The sequence below is a fragment of the Podospora pseudocomata genome, chromosome 6 (assembly GCF_035222375.1).
Source record: "Podospora pseudocomata strain CBS 415.72m chromosome 6, whole genome shotgun sequence".
NCBI lineage: Eukaryota > Fungi > Ascomycota > Sordariomycetes > Sordariales > Podosporaceae > Podospora > Podospora pseudocomata.
The window spans coordinates 66,817-80,773 of NC_085890.1; the positions used below are offsets into that span (position 1 = coordinate 66,817).

The window sequence follows — 13,957 nt, forward strand, 5'->3', positions numbered from 1 at the left end:
CTCTTGGACCAAGTCCGTCCTGAGATCCAGGTGTTAGTCGGTGTATCGGCTAATACAAACTCCTATGAGCTTCATGCTCGACATGGAAATTCTCCGGATTGTAGATCTGGATTTACGGTCAAATGTGGGGAACGGCGTGTCCATTGCAGGACATCCCGGCCTAGTTTCACTGCCAATTTAACTGATTTCTCTGATAGGCGGGTGGACCCGGGCCTTACGGATGAGTTCAAAGGTACCTAAGGACCAGAAAGACTTCAGGGGCGCTCAAGGGCTGTAAGGCTTCAAGCTATTAAAGGACATGATCCCCATGTGGTTCCCATCAGGTTCTGAAGTATTCGCTCTCTCCCATATCCATCCGTGGCCTATTCGACGGACCCGTCGAATACACCATCATCATGCCTGTCAACTCCAGGTTGGCAGTTGCCGCAACGCTGGCCTCATTATGTGAGTAAAAGCCACCAGACGCTGGTATCGGAAGCTCAGTTCAGTATTGACCTGGATCATAGGGCTTCAGTCAGGGTCTGCGCAAACAACATGCTCGACGGTACCGTCAGATGCGACCTACGACTACGTGATTGTAGGATCCGGGGCCGGTGGAATCCCCATGGCTGACCGACTTAGCGAAGCGGGACACAAGGTGCTGTTAATCGAGAAAGGGCCACCGTCTTCAGGTCGATGGGGTGGCACAATGAAGCCCGCATGGCTCCAAGGCACAAACCTGACACGGTTCGACGTTCCGGGGCTTTGCAATCAGGTAAGAGACCTCTTCACTACGCTGAGAAGTCATATTCGGCTTCCGAAGCTGACATGTATGACTTTGTAGATTTGGGCCGACCCCACGGGCGTCTCCTGTACTGACATAGATCAAATGGCGGGCTGCGTTCTCGGGGGTGGGACGGCGGTAAACGCAGGGCTGTGGTGGAAGCCGCACCCGGAGGACTGGGACACCAACTTCCCTGCTGGATGGCAAACCAAGGATCTCGCGGCCGCCACCGACCGCGTGTTCTCGAGAATACCCGGAACCATCACCCCTTCAGTGGATGGTAAACGATACTTGTCGCAGGGATTTGATGTGTTGGGGGGCAGTCTTCGAGCGGCCGGGTGGGAGTACGTGGTACCCAATGAGACCCCGGAGAAGAAGAACCGCACGATTGGACACAGCACGTTTATGTTTTCCGGTGGTGAAAGGGGCGGGCCTTTGGCCACCTATCTCGTCACCGCGAGCGGGAGGAACACGTTTACCCTGTGGACAAATACAATTGCTAAGCGAATCATCCGCACTGGCGGCCATGCCACTGGTGTCGAGGTGGAGTGCAACCGTGGTGGACATGCTGGTGTTGTGAACCTGACACCAAACACTGGACGTGTCATCTCAGCGGCCGGAGCCTTTGGCTCTGCAAAGTTGTTGTTTAGGAGTAAGCCCCCGTTTGTTGCCGCCGTGTTGAAGATGTCTGTACTAACCTGGCTTTATGAAGGCGGCATTGGCCCAACAGACCAGCTGAACATCGTCAAGAACTCAACAGATGGACCGACGATGATTGATTCAGCGCAGTGGATTAACCTACCGGTGGGCTACAACTTGAATGACCACGTTGGGACAGATATTGAGATCGCCCATCCTGATGTTGTTTTTTACGATTACTACGCTGCTTGGCGATCGCCTATTGCCAGCGATGCCGAGACATATTTGGCCAACCGGACTGGCCCCTTTGCTCAGGCGGCTCCAAATATTGGCCCCATCGTACGTCAAGTGGAATTCTCAAGTTAAATTGATGCCGGTGCTAACAAATGGCGCCACTACCTAGTTTTGGGAAATCATCAAGGGTGGTGACGGCACTAATAGACACCTACACTGGCAGGCTCGAGTAGAGGGGCTTACCAACAGTAAGATGCAACCAATGCCCGTGAGAAGAGGAAAGCTGTGCTAACAGAACAGCCTCCATGACTGTTACCCAGTATCTTGGAACCGGGTCAACGTCTCGAGGAAGAATGACAATCACTAGGCAACTCAATACGGTTGTCTCGACACCTCCATATCTCAGAACAGAGCATGACAAGCAGGCAGTCGTTGAGGGTCTAATCAGTCTCCAAAAGTCTCTGGCCAACGTCGCTAATTTGACGTGGATTACCCCGAGACCAGGAGTTTCGGCAGAGCAATTTGTGAACTCGGTACGTCTCACCTCCAGATCGCGGTCCAGAGCTCTGGCTTGCTGACATGATGGCAAAGATCCCTGCAATTCCTGGACGCCGAGGTTCCAACCATTGGATAGGGACTGCCAAGATGGGCACTGATGATGGGAGGTCTGGTGGAACGTCCGTGGTGGACTTGAACACCAAGGTATACGGGACTGACAACATCTTTGTCGTTGATGCTTCCATCTTCCCCGGAATGATCACCGCCAACCCGTCCGCTGCCATTGTTATTGTTTCGGAGCACGCTGCCACCAAGATTCTTGCGCTTTCTTCTGCCTAAGTTAGGTATGGGGGACTATTCGTCTCCGTAAGCCCCAAAGTAGTTGACAAAAGTCTAGGGTCACAGGAAGGCTGATTTGTAGCTATGTAAATTAAATGAATTTTTTTGACGGAGCATTGATTTGGAGCATGTCATGTTTTGTCGAATTCTTGATCAGCCGCATCCACGGAGCAGTATAGCACACATGCACTGACAGGCTGTGTGCAAGACACGAAATTGATATGTACGCGACAATAATATCGATATATACAATGAAGTCCACATATCTCTCTCTTCCAAAGACAAACGGCGGGCGCCAGCCCTGTTGAGATCTGTTGCGGTCGGCATGGCAATCATCACTTGGTCCGTGCGTCAGGAGTAATGAGGGGCCAGAAACCTGAGCAAAGAATGCTCATCCTTTAGCACTGGAAGACGGGAGGGCCAGGGTTCCGGTAGGAAGTAGGGATAGGCCAGTTGATGTTGATCTGAATGCCGGGGTCGCTGGCGGAGTAGGCACCGGGGAAGGAAACCTTGTTGCTGGGCTCAGTGTTACCACCACCGGTGACTCCGATCTGGGCGCAGGAGATGTAGAACTGGGCGCCTCCGGGGCTGGAAGCAGAGTGCAAGGCGATGTGCTCAGCACGGAGCAAGTAGTAACCAGAGCGGATGCAACGCGGGATGGTGACGGGGAATGATCCCTTGTCTGGGAGGCAAGGTTAGCGCTGGGCTTGAGTATTGCAACTCAGCAGAGCAAAAATTCGACTTACTCAAACTGGGCCAGCCGAGCTGTTGGCCAAATGTGGGCTGTTCATGGTAGATCTTAAACCAGACAGCGCCGGATCCATCCCACCTGGTGACGTCCTGTCCATCAGGCACGCGGGCCAAGTAGAATTGCATCGGTCTATCACGCAAATCAGTCAGCTACTCGTATAGAGTTGCTTGGGGCACGTCAGCCGCAAACTCACCCAGGGTGGTAGGCGTTGGGGTTGACATAGTAAGTCAACTGAGAGCCGGCGCTGACGTTGTAGGTTTGCGAAGCTCCAGCTACCGAGTTCTGGAAGCATCGGATTTGTGGAGAGGTCACACTGCCGACGAAACCGTTATTCTGCCAGTCTGTTGAATAGAAAGTCAGCAAAACCAGATGCGGGCTAGTAGGGATGAAACAACATACTGTCAGCGCGACGGACGTGCTGCCAGTCAGCGCCATTGCCAACACGAGGCAGAGTGTAGTGGGCGGTGGCGCTGAGCGCAGTGCTGAGAACGAGGGCGAGAGAAGCCAACATTGTGAATGATGATGACAACTGAATCGATGTGACGGTTGAAAGGTGTGGCTGTCTCAATGCATCTTCAAACTTCGGACTGAGACCTCAGATACCTTTATACGCTGCTGCTATAGGCCAGGGTCGTGTCGATATGCATTGTCTACCCTAGATTGGGTTTGCTTCCGTGGTCCGGGGACAAGACCTAATCGTCTTGGCGGGGGCTTTTTCTTCTGTCCATTCCCGGATTCTCTCCCGTGCTGGACCGTTGAAAGGCTTCAAGCAGCCGCGTACCGTCTTGTCCCGGCCGGCTAAATCAACGTTACACCCTAGCCGCGCCACTGACAAGGCGGTTTAGTATTGACTCAATCTACTTTAAGAGGACGGCACTTGGCTGGAGCTCCACGACTTTCCTGCAACTGCAATCACGGGGCTTGAAAGGCGGTTGTGGGGTGCATGCATAGTGCAACCGAAGCGGAAGTCTCGCATCTTGAATCCGAATCCAACCTTGGGCCGCCTGGCAATGGGTTCCCAACATATCGTGCGCATTCCTGCCCAACGGGCCACGACCTCGATGCGCTCGCTACATCTGCAATGAAGATGACATCACTGCTGATCGGTCTATTCCTGGTGGAAACGGCCCTGGTATCCGGGACCGGCTGGTTACTGACGAGACTGATTAAGCCTTGAAACCAAGCCCATGCGTGCCCTTGGCCTCATCGAAGTCAACTCCGCAAGGCCCAGTTGATGGGATTGAGCGTTATAGCTAATCAACTGCAAAAGGTACAAATGGAAGGGATTCGCAAATAGTTTCTAGCTGCTGACGCCCTAGACTAGAACTGAGCCGTAACCTCAAACCTAACGCTGCTGTCTTTCTCTCAACCCTCCCGACACATTCTCTCAGGTTTGGTACATCAACCGGCGCTTTCAACAGTAATCGTGAACATGAAGAATCATCAGGGCCGCATTGGCTGGTCGGGATGATGTGGTGTCTGGAACTTACCAGGTACTTTTCAGAAGACTCCAGCTCTAGATCAGTTTGCAGGTGGCATTCCATGGCAAGATTGGAGCTATGGCAACCCAGATGCCCCTCAGCTTGGGGAACGAGCCTTAGGGCCATGAAGTCCACTGGCGACTTCTTCGGCACGCCTGGATACCCGCAAGGCCGTGCCGCGGCCAGTGCTGTTCTTCTAGAGTGCGTGAATCACATCAAGGAGTGGCTCAATCAAGGCATTGCGGCTGCGGGTCTTATACGGGATGACATGGGCTACATCAGACCGGATGCAGCCAAGATCCTCCTTGTGGGTTGCGTCTGCTTTCGCGGCCTCTTTGTAAACGGTGAGCGTATCAGAATCCAGGATGTGGATGAACATCATGACTCTGGAGCACTTGGTGGGGCCTTCAACTATCAGTGAGGGCGAAGGTATTCGGGACACTCCAGCATATGAGGATAACAAGCCAGACGGTGGCGGTAGCGCGACTTTAAAGGCATCTCAGAGTACTCTCTCTACACAACCCCCTTTTGTACGTCCCCTGACAAGGTGTTTGTCAAACAAGACGAGGCCTTCCCTCACGTATGTCGCAGGAGAGTTCGTATGGAGTGGGTTCGACGATTGTGGCGAGTATCGGTTCCAGGGTTCAACACGATGACGTGATCTACCAGCCAGGAAAACTCCGGGTTTAGACACGGAAAGACGAGAAGGAATCGGCTGACAATACGGTGATGACAGTTGGCGAGAAATATGGGTTGAGCTTGGAGGTTGACAGAGCCACGATAAGGGAATACGGCGCGGATCTGGCTTTGATAACTGCAAACGTGGTCGATGCCCACGGTTGGGTAGTTCCAACAGGTGAGAGCAGCATCGTGTTCCTCTGGAAAGAATAGGAGCTGAGGTCGTTGCCACGGGGAACCTTACAGCTTTGTCCCCTTTCCCTCCAAAGCGCGCAAAGCATTAGATCGGCACTCGCAATCATTAAGGCCACAGAAACACCAAGACGAGGAACAGTGACTGTGAAGGATGATAGTCCGGGACTGCACGGCGCAAAGATGGAGGTGACAGTGATGTAAATATCAACTGGATGGTTATCTAGACCAAGTGCGACGAACCTAACTAGTCCCCCAAGGGGTACGGATGAAGCACTTGGCCGTAATACAGCTCCGCATCCTTGCTGGCCAAAAACACAAAGCTGGGTGCAACCTCACTGGGCTGACCAGGTCGTCCCAAGGCATACTTCTCTCCAAAACCCTCCATGTCCTCAGCTGGCCGTGAAGCTGGTTGCAAGGGGGTGTGAACGGGTCCCGGGGCGATGCAGTTGACCCTGATACCCTTGGGTATGAGCTGTTTGGCGAGTGACCGAGTAAAAGACACGATAGCCCCCTTTGTCGCCGCGTAATCGACCATGGCACCTGTTCCACGGAAGGCAACGGTCGATGTGGTGTTGATGATTCTGTGTCGACATTAGTGCCACACTCTTGAACTATTCCAGATAGACACGAAAATGACTTACGAGCCGCCCTTCTCCATATACTTCACAGCATACTTTGTGATGGCAAACATTTGCAGAATGTTGCTCCGGAATGTGCTCTCCACATTCTCGAGGTCAATGTCGGTGATATCCTGGCACATGATTTGCTTCGAGGCATTGTTGACGAGCACGTGGATCTTGCCGAATTTGTCAACATGGACCTGAACAGCCTTGCGGCACGTCTCAGCGTCCATCAGATCCCCCGGAAATAGCAAGCACTGCTGTCCCTCGGCTTCCACGAGCTTTTTCGTCTTTTCAGCGTCCTCCTGCTCTTCGGGGAGATAGACTATCGTGACATCTGAGCCTTCGCGGGCAAACAGCACCGCTACTGAACGTCCTATTCCAGAGCTGTTTGTGGTCTGTGTTAGTTTCCACCCAGCGAGCATACTTGGAAGTAAACCATCAGAACAACTGAACCTACTCTCCCCCGGTAATGAAAGCCTTGTTCCCCTTGAGCTTTCCCGAGCCCTTGTATTCGTGCAGTTGGTCCTTGCCCTCAAGTTTGGTGGATTCGCTTTCTGGCTTCATGTTCTTGTCGAGGCCTGGAAGGTTCTGGGCCTGTGCCTCCTTCACGGGCTGAAATTTACCGCCTTTGGCCGACATGGTTGCGAGAGATTGATGTGTTAGCAGAGATGTAAATATTGCCTTTGGATGAACTGTTGGAGAGTTGGAGATTATGGAAATTGGCATGAAAAGGGAATGATGCTTGTCGCTTTTACAGATGATGAGAAGTGGGGAGCAGATTCGCGTAGCTGTGACGTCAGTTAGGAGTACCAACGTCATCGACACCGCCTCACACATCAAAGACTGGTGCAAGTCAGAAACAAAACATCACTAAACATTAAGTCGAGAACTGCGTGATACCACAAACCACAGCCTTCAAATGAGAAACAATATCAGCGTCCACACCAGTGGTCGTTCTTAGGTATTTTGCCCGTTTTGGGTCCCCAGTACTATGAGCAGAGCTACACTTCTCGCCCATCCTCATCTTCTAGCACCACTCCTTGGTGAGAATGACATTCCACTTATCCTTGTAGAAAATTTGCCCGGCAACCAGCCTGTTGATATCAGCACCGACGGTGCATTCGCCGTAAATATACTCTGCGCCATCTGCAATGGAACTCCACGACTCGAGCTCCTTCTCTTTGTCATTCTGCAAATAAGTCAAATCAAGTGGTAACGTACAAGTTGAGCAGCTTGAGAACTTACATCGTTGCACCAGTAAATTGCTGCATTATATCCACATGACACACGACCGCAGTTGTTGGGTCCTGGGCCGTTCTTGGGGGCAGCGGTAGTCACCTTTCTCAGGTACGCGATCCCGTCCTTCACCGCCAGCCAACCAGTCTTCACCCACGGCCACCGCAGAGATAGTAGTCCCGATCGTAAAGAGCGGCTGCGGAGACGGTTCCATCGGACACGGTGCTATAGGACGGCTGCTGGGCCTGGAAAGTGGCATTCCACCCGGGGAACTGGGCCTCCATCTGGGCCACAGCTTCTTGAATCGTGCCAAAGACCGAGACGGCGGCGCTGTTGGGGTTGTTGAGGTCGGTAAGGAGGTCCCACTGGACGTCGACAACAGTGTACTTGTCAGGAAGGCTGGCGCTGGCGATCTGTTATGGGACCCCAGATCTCCAGATTAGCATGAGACCGATAGTACCCAGGGGATCTGAAAGCCTACTCCGATTGAATCCCAGCAAGCTGCAGAGAGCCAAGGCGACGCTTGGCAACATCGTAGTGTCGGGTGTCGTGGCTACGATGGTTCTTGATAGTGAGGTCAGGTTTCTGGTTGCTGTGTGATGAGGAGGCAATCCAACTTTGATGGCGGCCAGGGAAGGGCTACTTATAGCAGGCAACTACTATCTTGGCCGGCATCGACGGGCTCCCCGAGGCCCTCAACAAAACAGCTCTTGCGGACGAAAGGAGCCATCCCCACAGCCTGGTCCGGTGTCGTCAAGATCTACGGGCGCAAGCATGCTCTTTCATTTCAGATGGTGTGAGATAACAGCCTGCTTACGACTGTTGAATGTTGCTCCCCTCACGAGGCCTCTTTCCTCGGGTCCCATCATCCAGACTCTAGACATGTCCTGTCTTTGTTTTCCTTCACCGCTCATCTCTCTTGCAAGAGCTACCCACCCTCGATCCTAAACAGTCCTCTGTGGTTAGCGTCGACCAGCAATTACAAATTCACAACAGGAGCCACCGGTATCAGCCTCGACATTGGGAATCCAACACGCGGCTTCATGTTATTCCTGGGCACACTGATCAAGCAGAAGTGGTAGTAGGTATTCATAATCTTGTCAATTAAAGCTTCTTTTCTCATATCCTATCTTGATATCATTTGACTCATAATCCATGCTGATAACGAAGATTTTGGCCAGCGTGACCGATGATGATTCACCAGTTTGGTGTCCAAAATAATGACGACTGCACCCATTAAAAGTGAAACCGGCACCCCTTTCACTCCTTATCTCTCTCTCTCTCTTTTCCATTACTTCTCAGTGGTTTCCTTGAGTGCAGCACCAGCGACAACCCCCTCCACTTCCACATTCGTGGGCCCATTATTCTTGCTAAGCACATACTCCTCCCTATCGATGTGCCTAAACAAAAAGTAAAACACCACACTCAAAATTCCACCTGTAATGGCAGGACCGCCAAAGTCCCACACCAGATGAGGATCTTGAATGACGCTGCTGCATGCCAAACCGATGGCGTACGCAACCGCCGAGGTGAAGAGGTTGAGGGCAGAGACAAGCCCGCGCATGTTGGGAGGTGCACGAGAGTACGCGAGGCCATAGGCGGGGACGTTGACGAACAGCTCTGAGATGCCTCCAATGGCAAAAGGAATGGCCATCCACCAGATGCTGATGGGGGCCACGCCAGTCCCGATGGTGCAGTCGCTGCTCCCATATTCCCCGCATGGTGACTGCTTGTAGGCGTAGTGGGTGATGATGGTGTATCCAGCTCCACCAACACTCGACATCAAGAGGCCAGTTGTGATGCGGGCGATGGGGCCGTAGTGAATGCCCATCTTACGAAGAAGCGGATACAATCCGTAGTTGAGAATGGGCGCGAAGCAAATGATGCTCAAGGCGTTGAAGTTGGAAATAACATCGTTGGGGACGCCGTTTGTCTCCAGCATAGTTGACAAGAAACTGGCCGCCGCGCCAATGCCATTGTCATTGATGTACTGGATGGGGAAGAAGCAAAAGATGCCTGTGGCCTGAAAGGTACGGCGCACGTCTTCGACGAAGTCATCGTTCCAGCGGGTTGGGTAGCTCTCGGCGAGGCCTGCAGCTGCAATGTTGGATGGTTTGGCGAGGTCCCAGAACCCATGCCGACCGAATTTGGCAAAGCCACCACGGCGGAAGCAGATGCTGAGGATCTTGAACACGTTGGGAAGGTCGCTTCCACCAGGGGGGTGGAGGATCAAACGCTTGTAAAGGAACCAGAGAAGGAATGGCAGGGGAAGGTAGAGGATGAGCGGGATCAGAAAGGCAAGCCACCACTGGTTTGAAATTGTCAGCTTAGATGTGAGACATTTGGACAGTGACGAGACACTTACACCAACATATTTTTCTGAATACGACGTGGCAACGCCCATAAACCCGCCAATGTTGATCATCAAGTAAAACCAGAGCACTGTTCAGTCATGGGTCAGGTGGGATCAGTAGGCTGGTCGGAGCAGGGGCAGAAACTTACTAACGCGCTCCGTCGTCGACTCGGGATCCTGGATCACCCTCTCCCCACTGCTCAGCGTGATAACGGTGGGCACGGTAGTTGTTACTTGATCGAGAAGGAGTGGGGAAACATTGGGCTTGAACATGGCTATCCCGTGCTGTTAGCATGTGGCCCAACAGGGACCATTCCGCAACAACTCACCTGCACCCACGGCAAGTATATAGACAGACAAAAAATAAGGAGCCTTGGATGTCCCCGCCAATAGTAAGTCTTTGCTGCCGGCAGCCACCATGAGGGCATGGGCAACACCAAACACGGCCACGCCCCAGCAGATCAGCTTGAAGCGGCCAAACTTGGCATCGGCCATCCAACCAAACACCACTGGCAGGGCGTAGGCCAACATGCTGAAGCTCTGCGTCACAGCGTTGGCGGCGACGGTGCCCATTCCCAGAGCACCGGCCGTCTGCTGGTCATTCCTGTCGCGGGGAGGGGCGCCCCAACCATTGCCTCCTCGTGGCATAGGTCTGTTGACATAGTTGCTGATGAGGGGTTGGACGCCGTAGTAAGAGGCTCTTTCGCAGAACTCGACAACACAGATCAGATAGGCGATGACTGGGATGTTACCGGGGACACGACGGAGGGTAGCGAGGTCTTCCTCAGTAGGCCTGCCGAGGTAGTTGTCTTCGGTGATGGTACGGGGGTTGACCGAAGGCAGCGAAGCCGACTCAACGTCACTCGTATCACCCGTCATGGCGACAGCCTTTTCAGGCTTCTCGTTTGTTGCTGGGGAGTATGGCTGGTTAGTGGGTCGCATCGGAGAAGAGTCGTCGATGACATCTGTTACACATACCCATATTTTCAGTCGCCTGTCTCTGCCAGCTACCGAAGAGAGGGATTGAAAGAGAAAAGAGAGCAGAGCAGAGGCAAGCTTGGGAAGGGGGGAGAGGGGGGTCCTGTGAGCTTGACAGATGGGAACAGAACCGTCGCTCAAGGCTAATGGCGGGTAGCGTGCTTAGGCGACCCGACTCAGGGAAGCAGCAAAGATTAAGGCCTGCGAGAGTGCCTTGGTTCCCGACGGGACGGGCGGTCGACTAAAGTTCGGACGAAACGTGACTGACTGTCGGTAACGGGGGCAGTCGGTGGGCAGAGAAAACAGCAGCTGGCCCCGGATTTATGCTCGTCTGAATTTGTGCGAAGGCTGGGGCATGCAAGGGCAAGAGCGGCGAAAAGCAATGCTTCCTTGCTCATCCATGGCTTCCTTATCTCTGTGCAAGGAATGTTGTTCCTACCTGCCTGCCATGATGGGAACTCTGACCGAGCAAGCAGGTGGAGTCCATTTTTTTTCACTCCCATCGGTCCTTCCCCAGATCTGTGCGAGTGGAATGAGCCCGCAGTCATACAGGAGGGAAACATGCATAAGGCACATACATGTAAGGTACGGCCAGGACCTGGGGAACAGCACCTCAGCCGCGCGTGGAGAGGTGGTCGGAACTTTGATCATGTTGTACTTCTGTATACCTTACCGTCAACGGCAGCACTCCCCTGCGCTTCTAGTGTTTCCCTCGGTTGATCTGAATAGGAGTGGATGAAGAACATACCTACTCCACTTTCAACCTTTCAACTGCTGCGAAGGGTTTGGAGAGCGATCCTTGTCACTCCGAGCCTTCCGAGATTCTCCATCTCATGCTGGACTGGTCCAGATTTTGCTATTTTCCATGCGGCAACTTTTCTCGTCGCAAGTCAGCAGCTCGAAGCCTCGCAAAGCTATGAGTTGTCGTTGTAGGTGGCCGCCAAGCGCAATGTTCGTCTGGCTGCCAAGCCCAAAGCTTGTTTGACTGCCAAGTCAGCGAGCTCTTGGGCAGTTGAAGCCAAGTTCTCAAGCGGCTTGGCGATGTTTCCAGCAATTCGGTCACCATCTCAGGGTAGGTAGACAAGCAAGTATATAAATTCAACTCAATCCGATCCCTCGTAGATATTTAACAATGGGATCGGCTTCTTCTTGTAGCCCTCCCAAGTAGGAAGAGACCGTTTATACTGGTTCCCGGCCGTGGTCTTTTGCAAATCCTCAATGGCCGATCCAAACTTGACCAACTCTGATTCAGCCCATGCCGTCTGCAGAATGGCCAGTCCGAACGGCATTCCCGTGGCCGAATGAATCCCGGCAGGCAGAGTGATGATGGGATATCCAGCTTGAGCAGAAATCTGATAGCTCTGGCCAACAGCGGGTGGGACCAACAAACCATTGAGCTTCTTGCCTTTGTAGTTCAGAGCATTGTCTATGCCTTTACGGGTCTTTGTCTGTGTGAATTCGAGAGCCTGCCAGTATGTCTCATCTTGGATGCCCTTGGTCGCCAATGAAGCCAGGAAACCATCTTGGCCAGAGTAGAAGGCGGGATTTCCCAATGGCCACGGGTTTCCTCCTTCAGTGCCATCGTTGTCGTAATTGTATTGTCTGAGCATCCATGTCAGCCCTTGTGAACCATGGCCACCGCTGGCAATAAAAGGAAATTACTCACACAATATCCTCGAGCGACCTGATGTCAGTGTTATCTAATTCGGAGAGGTATGTATTGATGTTGTTATAAAAGTCAACAGCAACAACAGTGTACTCGCTTTCGTTCGGATAGCCTCTTCTCGTGCCCCAGTCCCAGTCCCACCAATCCGGACTGACAATGGTCTCGTAGTCTGTGATCTCGGTCCCGTTGATGATGGTGGCACCCGCCTCCTTGATCAAATCGAGCAGCGCAGTCAACTGCCTCAGCTGCTCTGGGTCAGCGTGCCGCCAGAAACACTGCCAGGGCAGTCCGAATGCCGCGCCCCTCAAAGCTCTCTTATTGGTCAGAAACTGCGTATAACCGCCCCTGGGACTTTGCTGCGCAAGTGTGTAGTTGTCTCGTTGGTCCTTCCCGTAGATGGCGTCAAGCGTGTAAACGGCGTCTCGCACGGAGCGCCCAAATGTGCCCACCGTGTCTTGATGCTCCGTCTCGGGAACAACTCCAGCTCTCGAAGTCAGTCCCACGGTGGGCTTGAAGCCGACAACCGAATTCCTCATGGCAGGATTGATGACAGAGCCATCGGTTTCCGTTCCCAAAGACACTGCCACCGCGTTAGCTGCCACCCCAATCGCGCTCCCACTGCTGCTTCCGCCGGGGTTGACGGTGAAGTTGTAGGGAGACCGGGCCTGTCCACCCCGTGCGCTGTAGCCTTCGCTGTAATTGTTCGATCTCATATCCGCCCACTCGCTGAGCGTCGCCTTGCCCAGCAGCACGCCTCCTGCTTCCCTCAGCTTTTTGACCACAAACGCGTCTCTCGGCACTCGGGAGCCCAGAAGCGCCCAGGATCCGGCCGTGGTCTCCATCTTATCCTTGGTTCCGATGTTCTCCTTGACGGTAAACGGAATGCCGTGCATCGGCCCACGGACCTTTCCCGCCCTCCTCTCCCGGTCAAGATTGGCTGCAATGTCCAGAGCATCCGGGTTGAATTCGAGTAACGAGCTAGGTACGGCAGACGTCAACTTCTCCATCATCCGGAAGAGGCAGGCAGTGATACTCACTTGATGTAATCGTCAGTCTGCAGTACTCTTTGCGCATAGCACTCGACGAGCTGCACGGCTGTCACGGTTCCGTTGCCCATCGCCTTTTGCATGTCATCAATGCTCGCTTCCTCGAGCCGGAAACTGCGGCCGCAGAGAGGCATCTTGAAGAAATCTGCTGCTGCTCCGGCTGGGGCCATCGCCGCAGTGGTCGTTGCTGCTGCTGCCAAGCCTGCGAGGCTTTTGAAGTAGGTGAGACTGCCACCACCCATCTCTACACTGTCGAAACAACCAAAAATGGCGGTAATACTTCCGGAACACAAGGAAAAAAAAAAGAAAAAGAGGAGGACCCGCATTTTATCAGAAGCCGCCACTCCGTCCATCATCTTGTTCTGTATCAACTCACACACTAATCACCAACAACACATCACCCCCGCAGCACAAGGCCCCATGGCGACATCTTGGCTCCATTGATTCACTGGTCTTCCCCTGTAATTGCCTGCCGCG

At 53.3% G+C, this 13,957-nt stretch overlaps 6 protein-coding genes across 6 annotated transcripts; 1 reads left to right on the forward strand and 5 right to left on the reverse strand.

The window, feature by feature from the left end:
• Nucleotides 1–395: 395 nt before the first annotated feature.
• On the forward strand, nt 396–2,607 carry QC762_611360 (uncharacterized protein; the record flags this gene model as incomplete). Its single annotated transcript, XM_062892813.1, has 7 exons — nt 396–444; nt 507–754; nt 824–1,415; nt 1,476–1,741; nt 1,806–1,884; nt 1,937–2,169; nt 2,228–2,607. 7 exons carry the CDS (start codon nt 396–398, stop codon nt 2,471–2,473), a joined length of 1,713 nt encoding a protein of 570 aa, XP_062740083.1. The 3' UTR covers nt 2,474–2,607.
• Nucleotides 2,608–2,669: 62 nt separating this feature from the next.
• Nucleotides 2,670–3,936, reverse strand: QC762_611370 (uncharacterized protein). Its single transcript, XM_062892814.1, has 4 exons — nt 3,624–3,936; nt 3,418–3,565; nt 3,220–3,353; nt 2,670–3,155 (listed from the first exon to the last, which is right to left on the reverse strand). Exons 1-4 carry the CDS (start codon nt 3,733–3,735, stop codon nt 2,872–2,874), a joined length of 678 nt encoding a protein of 225 aa, XP_062740084.1. The 5' UTR covers nt 3,736–3,936; the 3' UTR covers nt 2,670–2,871.
• Nucleotides 3,937–5,822: 1,886 nt separating this feature from the next.
• Nucleotides 5,823–7,038, reverse strand: QC762_611380 (uncharacterized protein; the record flags this gene model as incomplete). Its single annotated transcript, XM_062892815.1, has 3 exons — nt 5,823–6,159; nt 6,220–6,585; nt 6,659–7,038. 3 exons carry the CDS (start codon nt 7,036–7,038, stop codon nt 5,823–5,825), a joined length of 1,083 nt encoding a protein of 360 aa, XP_062740085.1.
• A 363-nt stretch (nt 7,039–7,401) lies between these two features.
• QC762_611385 (uncharacterized protein) lies at nt 7,402–8,257 on the reverse strand (the record flags this gene model as incomplete). Its single annotated transcript, XM_062892816.1, has 3 exons — nt 7,920–8,257; nt 7,591–7,850; nt 7,402–7,543 (listed from the first exon to the last, which is right to left on the reverse strand). The coding sequence occupies exons 1-3, from the start codon at nt 7,968–7,970 to the stop codon at nt 7,402–7,404; spliced, it is 453 nt and encodes a 150-aa protein (XP_062740086.1). The 5' UTR covers nt 7,971–8,257.
• Nucleotides 8,258–8,463: 206 nt separating this feature from the next.
• PTR2_4 (peptide transporter ptr2) lies at nt 8,464–10,772 on the reverse strand (the record flags this gene model as incomplete). Its single annotated transcript, XM_062892817.1, has 5 exons — nt 8,464–9,745; nt 9,803–9,879; nt 9,940–10,065; nt 10,120–10,701; nt 10,769–10,772. 5 exons carry the CDS (start codon nt 10,770–10,772, stop codon nt 8,729–8,731), a joined length of 1,806 nt encoding a protein of 601 aa, XP_062740087.1. The 3' UTR covers nt 8,464–8,728.
• Nucleotides 10,773–11,871: 1,099 nt separating this feature from the next.
• Nucleotides 11,872–13,836, reverse strand: QC762_611400 (uncharacterized protein; the record flags this gene model as incomplete). The annotated part of the gene is made up of 3 exons (XM_062892818.1): nt 11,872–12,370; nt 12,435–13,412; nt 13,472–13,836. 3 exons carry the CDS (start codon nt 13,834–13,836, stop codon nt 11,872–11,874), a joined length of 1,842 nt encoding a protein of 613 aa, XP_062740088.1.
• Nucleotides 13,837–13,957: the final 121 nt, after the last annotated feature.